This window comes from Cyprinodon tularosa, unplaced genomic scaffold (assembly GCF_016077235.1).
Source record: "Cyprinodon tularosa strain WSP-4 unplaced genomic scaffold, ASM1607723v1 ctg712, whole genome shotgun sequence".
NCBI classification, from domain to species: domain Eukaryota; kingdom Metazoa; phylum Chordata; class Actinopteri; order Cyprinodontiformes; family Cyprinodontidae; genus Cyprinodon; species Cyprinodon tularosa.
The window spans coordinates 170,038-183,313 of NW_024039466.1; the positions used below are offsets into that span (position 1 = coordinate 170,038).

Genomic DNA, 13,276 nt, shown 5'->3' on the forward strand with positions numbered 1-13,276 from the left:
TCAGCAAGAGTTTGATCTATCAATTGGCTCCTCTTCGTCGTCGCTCTGTTAGTACGTCATATGCTTCGTTGATCTGATTGGTTTATTTGGCCCGTCTATCACCAACATAGGCCAATCAGCTAACCAGTATTTTCTCCCCTTCCCAAAATTACTTCAACGGAAGGTTTCCAGATGGATATGCGGAGCAAATCCATCTGGCGGAGTCAGGTTACCGTTCTCTAGCTTTTTCTGAACATACGGCTTTGCGATCAACCGGAAGCAGTTCCACACAAATATATCGTGATATGTTTGACGAAATAGTTTTTTATAAATTTTTTTTAAAAGAAAGCATTTTACATTCCACAATAAACACTTTTATTGCCAATTAAGGCCTTAATTTAAAAAAATTATAATTTATTGACATTTCATGATTTTTCATAAGCCGCGGAAACCCTGATATTAGTTTTAGGTATAGATAATGATCCATTGATTATTCCTTGCTGACCGGACTTTTACTTTAAATGACAATTGAAAATTATATTTTAATGAATATATTTTAAAGGCTAATAAATCCTTGTCTGCTCTTCACTTCCTTTATATTAATTAAAAACAATCCGTTTAGCCTGACGGTGGAAATAAAGGGAAGTCCTTTAGTTCTTCATCATGAGTACTTCATCCTGCCCCCACCCCCCAAAAAAAAAAAAATCTAAGCTTCTGATCATTTTTCTTCCTCTTCCAGCTCACTATGGGCACCAAGTCTAAAAAAATCCGGCTTATGAGAGCCTGACAGATTCTGAGATCCGCTGGATGAGAAGGAAGAGAATTTAATTAACTCTGTGTTAAAGTACACCCTTTCCTCCCCTCAGACATGTCCGCCTCCTCCCCTCCACACACCAGCTGACGGAGGAGGTGGGGGAACAAAGCAAAAGGTTTATGATTACCTCAGGAATCGAAAGGCTCCACGTGTGAAATTATTGTCATGGTTGAATGCTGCACCTGTGTGCATGTAGGCATGAGTAAATGTTTGAAATGATGCCAAATGCAGGACTGTCAGAAGAGGAGGGAGTCATTTAGGGGATGATTACAATTTACCAGGCTCTATTACCCTGAGAGCTATTGTTCAAATACAGAAAAAAGTATTTTCATGGAGTTATTTTCAGCTATATTACTGTAATAATCCCAAATCCACGAACAGCTGCCACACAAACAAGTGGCTCTCTGCATCCGAGTTAGCATCCAGGAGTCCTGGTAAACACTCTCACATGGCTCGATGACGTCATTCACGCAGACCCCTCGAGTCAGAATAAATGAGCCACATACTTCAAGGAAAAGGACGATTTCACATCCGTTTGGATCCGAGACGCTCCGAGGAGTTAAAGCCAAAGGCGGTGTTTGTTGACGGTAAAAAGCTGCGGAGGTTTCAAAGTTAGCGTCAGTTCAAGGGAAACAAACCACCCACACCTTTTGTTTCTATTTGAACTCAAATATATGGCAGTAATGAAGGCGCGGCCTCGTGTTTGAAAAGGGGGTTTTATTTTCACAGGAGCAGAGCGTGCGGCAGATGGAAAATAAAAACAAGAAGAAAAAGTTTGAGCAGGTAAAATGTTTAAGAATTACTTATAAAGCTTGTAAGTAATTGTGTAAAACCTTGGTATAATTCCAGTGTTAGAAAATCATTTCAAATCACATCATTTTTTTCTTAAATCAGAGTATAAAACTATCATCTTAATGAGATTTAGAAGTCTCATATTTCTATAAATGTAAAATCAGAAAAAAAACACATAAAAAGTCACAATCTTTACCAAATGTTGTAAAAGTGAACGGAACTGAGATGTTTGGATTATGAGTTGAACAGGTCACAGATGGTCAGGTGGGTTTTAGACACAGAAAGGGCAGGATAGAGAGGCTCGGAAAAACTGTGCTGGAAAGAATGCAATAAAGCAAGACTGCCCCCTGGTGTCACATTAAAAAAAGACAAACTGCCCTCTTCAAAGTCAAGGAACACCCCGACCCTTTGCAGCCCCTCCGCCCTCACGGGAACCGCCTCCTTGTTGTGCACGGCCTCCAGCTTCCTCTTGTCGCAGGCCAAGCACCAGGAGTAGCTGTTGAAGCCCAGGCGAGAGCTGTCCTTTTGGCCCTTCCTTTCGATTTGACCTTCGCACAGACCCACCTTCCAGCGCCCGTCGTCCACAGACACGGACACCTCCCAGTACCAGCGGCCGCCCTCCAGCGCGGAAGAGGCCAGGACTTGTGGGAAGGAGCTGAAGCGAGCGTCGTGCTCCGTGTAGCCCTGCGGGGATTCGCTGTAGATGACCTTCCTGTTGCTGGCAGACAGCTGCAGCTTGGGATGAGCTGTATCTCTGTCCATAGCAGGAACGGTCCCATCTGTACACAGGAGAAGATATATATATTTTTTTTCATCCTATATTAAATAGCAATGATTCCCTGTTAAGAAGTGCTTAAGCAACAGTTGTCTTTCTTACACAGCAGCCTGTAGAGATCTCTGTCTTTTCCTGGCATGCTGATGACGACAGTGTCGAGCCTCTTCTCCGTCCACCTCTGCAGGCAGCTCAGTCGGGCGTAGTCCACTTCTTCTGGAGGCTTAAAGTCATCATTCCCCAAGTCACTGGTGCTGCTGATGAAGAGCAGAGTCAAGATAGAGGAATACAAGGAATACAACAACCAGCGTGTAAAATCAGGGGGGGAAAAAACAGGGTTCCTACAGCATAAGGCGAGTTAAATTCAAGATTTTTTAAGACTTTTTAATGCCACTTGAAATAAAAATGTAAGACCAGATTCACAAGAAAAACCTGCTTGCAACAACTTAACATAAACCACTGCACTAATGTTTCAAATTTTGAAAAGCTTCCCATACAGGAAGAAAGCTAAAAACACACAAATGACAGATATATTTTAACAATTATTTAACTGAATTCACAAACTTTGTTTTAGCAGGGAACAAAACAAATCAGCTTTAAAGCCCCAACATAACCAGTGCTAAGTCTTTTTTGCAGCTATTTTTCTTTGTATGGTTTTCTTAGTATGTTTGATTTGGTGCTTTGTGTTTCGTGCTTCGCATGTGCGACTCCACTGCCTTAATTCCCATCGTTCTGAGCTTGAATGACTTCTTGCATAAATCCACTGAGCCTCATGTATGTTCCCTGGTTTTAGCCATGGAGAAAACTCTTGGCTAGAGACAATTTTGGTTACATTTACACTTGCTCATATTTTCCAGACAAAAAGTAAATGGCGCATCTCCCAAATGTCCCGGTCGCAACAACGAAACCTGTTTATTCCCAATACTGGAACGACTGGCAGTCGTTCCAACCTTTAAGTTGGAGAATTATCTCTTTCTAATGCATAAAACAACAAAAACCAAATTTACATTTACTTACAGCTGAGAAACCTTGCTGTATTCCTGCAAATCAAAAGAAAATTTAATTTTTTTTATATTATTTGAATTAAAGAGGCAGTATAATTAGCATTCCATGAAAGAAAGCTGCTACTGACCAAAATGAAGGCCTGGTCCTGGACACGCGTGTCCGCCCTGGCATCAGCCAGACCCTCCAGTGTGTGGAGGCCATTTTGGATGGACTGCAGAGAGCTCTGGAGCAGACTGAGTTTCTGCTCTAGACCCCCCAGGACCCTGCTCTCCTCCTTCATCACGCACTGAAGAGCCGATTGCTCCTCTTGATCTAAAGCCTCTCTTATGGCTCCGTACTGCCGCTTTACTCCGTCTAGTGCTTCAGATAAAACCACCTGGAGAAGGAAACACCAGTTAAAAGACCTTCTTCTAGTTAGTGTGACTTTGAATCCGGAGTTAAAGATTTTTCTGTGCAGTGGAAAATTCCTCCAGGCCAAAAAACCATTTTATAAAGGATGTTTTTGTCAATAACAGTTGGTCAAAGTGTTTTTAAACTACGGTGGTTTACAGGGTTTAATGAAGATTTAGGCTCAATTATAGAAATCTGAATTTTTATCTTGATGAAACAAGCAGATTATAGCTTAGTACTCATGACCTCAATGCAAATAATAAATAAGAAAATGTTTCTTCTTACTCTGAAAGTCTCTTTCTTCTCCGTGAGCTCAGTCACTCTGTTCTTCACTTGCTGTTCAGCCTTCTGCAGCTGTTTGATCTCTTCCTTCAGGTTTGCCTGAAAAAAAAAAAAAAAGTATTCATCACAACTCTTAACATTAATACCCATGCTTTGATTTTGAGAGTTTATGAAGATTCACAGTTTACTGGATTGCAAAACATCCGACTAGATCACTTATGCACCAAAAGTTTTAAAATGTTAGGATTTCAAAACAGCCAAGATCTTAAGTCATTAGGGATGGAACGGTTTATGAATACCGTCCGAACCGTTCGGTTCGACTGTCTCGGTTCGGTTCATGTGTGTTGCGTTCGGTTCATGCGCTGATCCTTTTTCTCATAGGCGAAGCGTTTACACTCCAGAGCAGAAGGTGGCGGTACTGCGACCAAAGCCAACCACTAGGGATGCACGATATTGGGATTTTGGCCGATATCCGATATGCCGATATTTTAAAACTCATGTAGCCGATAACCGATATCGATACCGATGTTAAAGCTGGACAAAAATAAGTAGTCATTGAAAATAGCAGTTTTGTTATCCATTTCTGACACTTTGAAAAACAATATACTCAAATATATTTTCATATGCTGATATCAAATTGATTTTTAAAAACGCGGTATCGATCTATTTTACTTTCAAAATCTCATGAAATTTCATCGTTCTGTTACAAACTCGTGATATTTTGCAAATTCTTGTGAGATTTTGTTAGTAAAATAGATCGATACCGCGTTAATATATCAACATATAAAAATATGGCAACATTTCGTGGATTTTCGGGGGATTTCGTAGCATAACGATGACATATAGCAATATTTCATTAGTAAACGAGATTGATATGGTGTTTTTAAATGGCAATATATCAGCATATGAAGATATTGTGATATTTTAATGTATCAATATTTTTTCCCTCGTCTTTAGAAGTTTTTAAGTCTGTAAAAAAGAAGTTTTTGAGGAAGAAGAAGAAGTAGTATTTTTTTTTTTTTAGACTTTAGAAACTCAGAAGCTGATCAAATATCGGGTTAAATATCGGTGGGGTGGCCGATGTCCGATATTCAGTTTTAAGGCTGATACCGATAGGGGGGCGATTATATCGTGCATCCCTACTAACCACCAGTAGTAAACAAGAAGAAGAAGAAGCGAAGCAGCGTGTAGCAGAAACAAATCAGCTGTTGTGGAGAATTGTGTGGGTATGGCAAGTGGGAAAGAACAGGAGTTGGAAGACGCTCCAGCAGCACTTTATAGGTCTGCTGTATGGGACCACTTTGCATTTAGAGTGACCTACGATGACGGCGGAAAGAAAGCTGTGGATAAAAGTGCAACAGTGTGCAAGCATTGTGCAACACCCCTTTTGCACTAAATTATGTCATTTTTTATATTGACCATCTTCCCCAGCCTGTTTCTTACACTACTAATGTCCTCCTGCTGTTGGGTAAATATCATATCCACTGCGCTAAATGGAGAAATTCTAAACCTTCCTTTCATTGGTTTATGAATGACTTTAAAATCTATTTTTCTTCTCTTTCTTCTCACTGAGCCTCATGTATGTTCCCTGGTTTTAGCCATGGAGAAAACTCTTGGCTGGAGACAATTTTGGTTACATTTACACTTGCTCATATTTTCCAGACAAAAAGTTAATGCTTTTTATTAAAAAAAAAAAGTGTCAATTTTAACATTTTATTTAGATAAAAAAAAAAAATCCTAATAAAAATAATCCTATTTATGATGTTTTAAAAATTAAGACATACGAAAGACTGATTTAAGACATTTTAATACCAATTAAGGCCTTAGTTTTATTTTGAAGAATTCAATGCCTTTTAAGACTTTTTAAGGACCCGCGGGAACCCTGAGACAGGTTTTTTGGCGAGTGCAAAAAGGGCTAAAAAATTTGCTGCACCCTCCTAGTCAGCTGGCTGAAATACGGCTGCTGCAGTTTTGTCAAACTTTACAGGAAAAACACAAACTACTCACTTTAAAAAAAGTGTATAGTCAGGGTTTGGTAGCTAATGCAGGGCTATTGGTCACCATTAACGAGCATAGCTGATAAACTACAATCTGAGGTCTGTTAAGCAGCAGGTTACCTGACTAAATAACCAGCTAAAATCAGCACAGGGATGTGAAAAGATGAGCCTTCCTATCCGGAATAAACAATAAATTGGTCCTGATGAGCTGTTTGAATCCAACCTGCCTGAACATGATGGCGTTTCTTGATCCTACAGGTCTACCAATTATAAACCAGGGTGAGGCTACAAGCAAAGAACAAAGACACGTTGTTAAGTCTGTCTGAGTAAAACAGGAAATTAAATTTTTTGTATCCTAGTCAAGTTGGTTCAGATGGTTATTTTTATGATTCCTTTAAAGCATCATTTTTAATTCACTCAGCCCGTCTTTAACTGATATAAAAACTGCTTTTATCATCCGAAACATGCAAGTGTGGCAAGAAACACATAACAAAAAGAAGAAAAAAAAATGTAAAGGCGTAACTAATCTACTTCACAGCAAATCAAGAACTTTTTAACATTTATAGCAGGAAAAGAAATTGCTTTTCTGTCCTAGAGATGTTCTCCAAGCTGTGGTTTGGTTCTCATTCACTAATATTCTGGTAGGAAGTCCAATAAGATCATTTAGAAACAGGTCTGTTCATATGTGTAAAGTATGAAAGGTGCCAGTCCAGAAATAACCTTTAAACAACCTTCTCTGTTCCTGCAGAGGGAAAATCTGAAGAGTAAATACAAAAATAAGCATAAAATCATCTGTCATAGGCATTAAAACTTACCAGTGAATTTAGCATGTTTGTTTCCCCGTTTCCTTTGCATCATAATCAATATAGAAAATAAAAGATAAATACAAACTCAGTACTTTAATGCTACGTTCACACCGGACGCAGCAGAAGCAGCGAGTTTACATGCAAAGTCAATGGTTGACGCGCGTTAAGGCGCAGCAAAAGGTCCCGCAGCGCGTTTTGAGCGCGTTGGGAGCATTTAAGCATCTGAAGCGCTGCAAACGTGCTGCTGCTCGAGATGGAAAAATTAAACTTTTGCTGCTCGACGCGCCGCGTCAACCAATCAGAGGAGCTGATCTGGGAGCTGGCAGAGAGACAGACACATCGCTGATGATCAGAGCGCTGTGATCACTCCTCTGAAACAGTTTATTGACCCGGCCTGAGGCTGCTGTTGAACGGGATTCCTACTGACAGCGCACCGCTGGTATGTGGGGGTCTGAGCGGCTCCGACAGAAATAATATTGGAAGGCAGGATGCTAATCTGGATGAACTGACTGCATTGATTAAGTTTTTAGGTGGATTTTCTCACTTAAACACATATTAAAACTACTTTATTCCCACTGATCACAGCAAATATAGCTGCAAGGCAGAGAAAGGATAGTGAAGCTCCGCCCAACGCGCGTCAGACCCACTTTTTCACCGCGCAGCCAGAGCAGCAAAGCTGCTTCAGCCGCGCGTCAGAACTAACTGGTACAAGCAGCAAAAATGAAGCAGCAGACGCGATTTTGCTGCTCCTGCTGCGTTCCGATGTGAACGTAGCATCAGAGTTATTTAAAAGCTATTTAACAGTACCAGCTCACATTTAGGAACTGCAAGTAAACCTGCTGCACCGCACTCACCCGGAGCTCCCTCTCCGCCTCCCTGATGCTGATACACTCATGGTCGCGGTGGGAGCCAATCACCGTGCACACAGTGCACACGCAGGTCGCACACTGTCTGCAGTAGATGCGGTTGATCTCCTGGTGCTCCTGGCACCTCCAGAGGGAAATGTCCTCCATGGGAGAAACCAGGGTGTGATTCTGGAAGACCGGTGATTCCAGGTGAGGACGAAGGTGTTCCTGACACATGGAAGCTCCACACACCAGGCAGGTTTTTACAGCTGGTTGATATCCAGATTTGGGGCAGTAGTGACAGGGGACTTGGTTGGAGCTGTTCTTCACTGATCCGAAGAAAAGAGGGAAACGGCTCGAGGAACTGGAAGCAGCTGCTGAGCTTTTAGCGGACGTCAGAGGAGCTTCCTTCCCTATATTCGACCCCGCTGGACGGCTATCAGAGCGCGCAGGTGAAGCAGGTTTCTTTGGGGAGATGATCGTTCCTGTTGTACACTGAACACTCTTAGGAGACGCAGCAACAGGAGCATCGCAGAGATCTACTTCACTGGAGCTGTCAGAATCATCCGCTGATTCCAATATTTGCTGGTTCTGCTTGCTTGGGACGTCTTTAGGCACATCGCTGTTAGTTGCTGTGCTGTCAGAGTTCTCTGTCGGGGATTTTCCGTCACCAGCTGCAAACTGCAAGAGTTCTGGCTCCGCTGCTCTTGTGGACGTTCCTGCAAAAGCTGAATCCCCAGATTCATCTGAAGAGGAGGTGGTGGGAGTCTCAGTGTTCCTGGGAGACTCTGCAGCTGCTCGCTTTGGGAGATGTTCCTCTGAAACAGGGGTGCTGGCCTTTCTCTTCCCAAGGATGCGGCTGGTCAGTGAGGGTCTCCTCAAGTCTGAGGCAGGTATGCTTTGCTCCTTATGACTGGATGGTGTCCCTGAGGCACAAATAATGCAAGCAGATCAGAAAATGACTGAGCTAAGACGATGTTCCACCTTCTGGTTTAAACACATTTTATATCAGACAAAGATCAACATAAGTCAATAAAAAAGCAGCGTTTAAAAAGATTGATTAGATTTTTTTAAGTAAAAAGCTTTTCTGTATGAAACCGTAGCTAACCCAAATGTTAAATCATGATTTAATTCAGATTGCTGTTCTTTTTTATACTGAATAGTCTTTCTTCTTTTAAATAATTGGCCTGATTAGGTTCATGCTGCAGGATCTAAATCAGTACTCAGCTTCAAAACCGTTTGACCCACAGAGTTGGATTTCAGGTGATGATATTGAGCAATTTTCTATTGCAATACATATTGGTATTGATTTTTTTCCCACTCTAGTTGTGAATTCCATGGTTATCTAGATGGATGTAGCTTCTAATGCAAGAGAGATTGCTTTTTGTGCAGTGTTACAAAAAAGGATTTATTGATGACTAAGCAGATAAGGATGTTTCAGTGATTAATATTCAAAGAAAAGAGGAGCAGTTTGAGGCATATTCATTAGCGCTGCAACCAACGATTATTTTGTAAATCGATTAATCTCTCGATTATTTTTTTCAATTAATAATTGGATAGCAAAAAGATTCAAAAGGCTACTTTTGTATGAGATTAAACCAGGTGAAACTAAAACTTTTCCACTTGAAGGTCTGTTTTTGGATAGAACAGACTGACAGAAAAAAAGTTGTTTTATTCTTAAATGCAAAATGTTTACATTTTTTTTTCTTTACAATTTTGGTATAATTGCTGCTCATTGTGGGCTGCTCTCACGATTAATCTGTTTAATTGATTCAGCCTCAATTAGCCATATTCCAGTTGTTTGATTTATCTAAGAAAATTCAGCATTTAATAAGGTTTTAATAAAGATTTGATGGGTTGTTTAAGTACATTTATCTTGTATATGTCTAAAGTGGATTTACATTTAAATTCAAAATATGTACAACATCCTCCACATTAATGGGCAAACCTGCTAAAGATGCATAAAGGCCTTAAAATAAAGATTAATTTATCTAAATATGGTATATTTATATCACATTAAAATACCTGTAGATCTTTGAAATTAAGGACATTTATAATCATTCATCCTGTTCAGGATAGAAAGATGAACTTAATAGATTACTAGTTAATCATTTATTACTTAGGTGTTTTTTTTTAAACCAAAAAACCAAGGAATTATTTTATTTTATTTGAACACCCACCAAAAAATGAATTCATATGATTGTCTGATTTAACCAAAGCGTCCCAAAACATTTTGAAGGTAATGTGGATGAATCTGCTGCTTTCAGTCATTTTTTACTCCTTTTCATCACATTTTCTTTGTTTTAATCTTATTTATGTGTCTTTTTATTTTGTCAACAAACTACAAGGGTTCAACACGTGATTGAATCAACTAAAGTGTGGATTAAGTACTTTAAGAACCACACTGCTGTGAGTTAAACCAACAGTTGGATCAATTATTAACTCCTGTGCTTTATTGCTTCTTTGCTAACCGGCTAACTGGGAAAAACATTCATTAAATATGAAGCACCTTTAACACTGAATGGTTTATTACATTGTTTTTTATGGCTTATGACGTCAAGTCAGACCGTAAAATGAACAATACTGTATTTAACATATTATGTTAAGCTGTTGAGGAATGTCATGTTTGTTACAAGCTGGTAGTAGAAATGTCCCAGCAACCTTTGCACGTTAATCTACGACCTCTTAGCTAGGTTAGCCTCCTTTGGTTACCAGGGAAACCCTGAGTTTATCGTAAATTGTAACGTCTCCATCCAGTTTACCTGCAGCACTCCGTGGAGACGACTGTCGACTCGATGTTGGCGGCTGCGTCCGTATGAAGCTCTTATCAAACGGAAGGGTTTGATATACAACCTTACATCTCGTCTCGGGACAGTGGAACGGTCCGTTCGGGCTAACGCTCCACAAGTCTCCGATACATCGTCTGCAGAACCGGTGGTTACATTTCAGAGTGACGGGATTTGGGGTCGTAACGTCACAGAGAAGACACTTCGCTGGAGTATCCAGGGATGCCCCCATTTTGTTCTGGCTGCTTGATTTCTTCTTCTTCTTCTTATGGGATTTTATGGCGGTTGGCAGACTTGTGAATTGTGCATTACCGCCACCAACTGATATGGAGTAAAGCAAGAAAACAGGAAACGATTCACCCCCCCAAAAAAAAAAAAAAAAAAAAAAAAAAAAAAAAAACCTGTGTAACTTAAACCAACATAATACTAAATCACATTTGCCCATATAATTTTAATTTACTCTAGGTCATCTTAACTCAGCCAGTTTCTGATGGTCCCATCGGTCCTCCCATCATACTTCCAACCATCTCCCAGTTCAAATCTTTAATGTCCAGATATTTTTCTGCAGCCTTCACTATTATTTTGATTTTTTCCGTTTTTTTTGTTGTCTGTGCAGTACAATTAATAACTTCTACCATGAAAAGAACAAAATTTGTCTTTTTAACAATAAGTGAGTCTTCATCAATTTTTAGAGATTTCTCTAGAGGTTTGGAATTTGCTGTGTGTTGAACTGTAGGTTTGGGTTTTTCTGACTGAGATGGGATCCTTTTTGCAGCTTCAGCGTAGGTTATTCCGAGCTCAAATTTCATTTTTTTAATTTCCTCAGACCTTTTGCTTGCTTCACAGCCGCGATAGGCAGCAGTATGTTCTCCACCACAATTACAGCATTTTATTTTAGCTTCTTTTCCACATTTTCCGTACTCATGTTCTCCTGCACACCTTCCACACCTCTGTTTCCCTTTACAAACTGCTGCAATGTGACCGAATTTTTGGCATTTGAAACATCTCAATGGTGGAGGATTGTAGATTTTGACATTATAGCTTATGTAACCGATGAATACTTTGCTTGGTAATTGCTCTTCTTCGAATTTAATTAGCACAGATAAACTGTCAGATCTTTCTCCGTTTCTTGTTGTTTTTAACCGTTTTACTTCTTTTACTTTTGCACCTCTTATGTTTTCCAGAATCTCTTTTTCAGAAATTTTTAGAGGAACTCCTCCAATGACTCCCCTGCTGAACTTTTTGTTCTCCATTAAGCTGCACTGAACTCTTATCCCGTCAATTTTGTTGATCCGTATTGCTTTGCCTTGCTGGGCGCTGTCTCTGCAGATAATTAGCAGGTCTCCACTGTACAGAATTCTGGCACCTCTGACTTCTCCGACAAGTTTATTGATGGTTTTTGTTAAGTGAACCGGATTCCAATTTGTAAAAGAGTCTGCCTGATTAACGACTTTGAATATGACTTTGAATTCATTTTGTTGTGCTGTGGAATGTATGGAATGATCATCACTGGATTGTTCTGAACTAGATTCCCCTTGAACTGATCTCTGTTTTTTCCGCTTTTTCTCATTTTTTGATGTTGCTATCTTCCAACCTTCATTGTCACTATTTCCCTCTTCCATCCCACAAGAATCGCTTCCTGTTTCCTCACTACTCACGGCCCAAGACATTTCTCCATAAGCAGCTTCAAAACACGCGCCATGCACCAAACGACCATCCACATGCAATCTTTCCCCTGCTTGATTTCTTCTGTTTCCTGTTTCTGTTTGATGAAAGAGAAAAGGGGGCGGGGCTTCAGTTTGAATCCCGCTCTCCGTGCTTAGGATCCTTAAAGGGACAGAGCACCCTTAGAGAGGGGCGGGACAAGAACATTTGACATACCCATTTGTTTTGGCATCGCACTTTCGTCCAAAATCTCTGGTCTCACATTTGTAAGTTTGTTTCAGAAAAAATTTAGAAAGATTTTAAGTTATTTTGGAAGGATGTCCTTTTTTGGACTTTATGACCTCAACATTTCTGAAAATAAACCAAATGAAACTTTCATTATTAATCTGATTATTCTCTTTGCACAGTTTTACATTCATAAATGTAAGTTTGCACATTCCAAAATGTCTTTTATTGCTTTTAACAATGAGGTCAAGCAATATGTCAACACGATTAAGAATTCTCTTAATCAAAAGGCAACAAAAACTGTAAATGTGTGTAAACAATTTAATATATGTTTATAAATTTGTACTTTCCCTGGCAAAATGTGATGATGTTGGATACTGTACAGTGTATTATTTTCACAATGGAGAAGAATATTCTTGTATTCATGTAAACTGTGCAATTGTTAAATAAAAAAAAATAAAATAAATACAAAAAAGAACGTTTGAAATTTTCCGCTTGATATTTTAAATAAACTTTTTTCCTCCTTGATTGATCCAAGTATAACATATTATTTTATTTTCAGCGTTGATTGATTTAGTATATTATTATTATTGTCATTATTTTTATTCAGTGTTTTGTTTTTGTTGTTTATGGATTAGGCCTACATTTAAATTCTAAATAGTGTAGCAGAAATCCTGCAGTCATTTGATTTTTAATTTTTTAATTTTATTTATATACTCTAATAATCCCAGAGGGAAATTACTTCTCTGCATTTAATCCATCCTCTTGGGGAGCAGTGGGCTGCCATTGTGCGGCGCCCAGGGAGCAGTGTGGGATAAAGGGTCTTTGCTCAGGGACCCAGTGTGGCAGTCTGTGGGAGTGGGGGATCGAACTCACAACCTCAGGATTCAAAGCCCTTTGCCCTAACCAGGGATTTGA

At 39.6% G+C, this 13,276-nt stretch overlaps 1 protein-coding gene across 2 annotated transcripts; it reads right to left on the reverse strand.

Moving 5' to 3' along the window:
- Positions 1–1,493: 1,493 nt before the first annotated feature.
- si:dkey-29p10.4 (E3 ubiquitin/ISG15 ligase TRIM25) lies at positions 1,494–12,306 on the reverse strand. Of its 2 annotated transcripts, XM_038268967.1 has the most exons (8): positions 12,213–12,306; positions 10,445–10,719; positions 7,692–8,608; positions 4,038–4,133; positions 3,490–3,738; positions 3,375–3,397; positions 2,463–2,614; positions 1,494–2,364 (listed from the first exon to the last, which is right to left on the reverse strand). In XM_038268967.1, exons 2-8 carry the CDS (start codon positions 10,698–10,700, stop codon positions 1,820–1,822), a joined length of 2,238 nt encoding a protein of 745 aa, XP_038124895.1. In that variant the 5' UTR covers positions 10,701–10,719; positions 12,213–12,306; the 3' UTR covers positions 1,494–1,819. The 2 variants fall into 2 exon arrangements, with proteins under 2 accessions (XP_038124895.1, XP_038124896.1); XM_038268968.1 differs by lacking the exon at positions 12,213–12,306 and having other exon boundaries at positions 2,463–2,611; positions 10,445–10,751.
- Between the last annotated feature and the right edge of the window lie 970 nt (positions 12,307–13,276).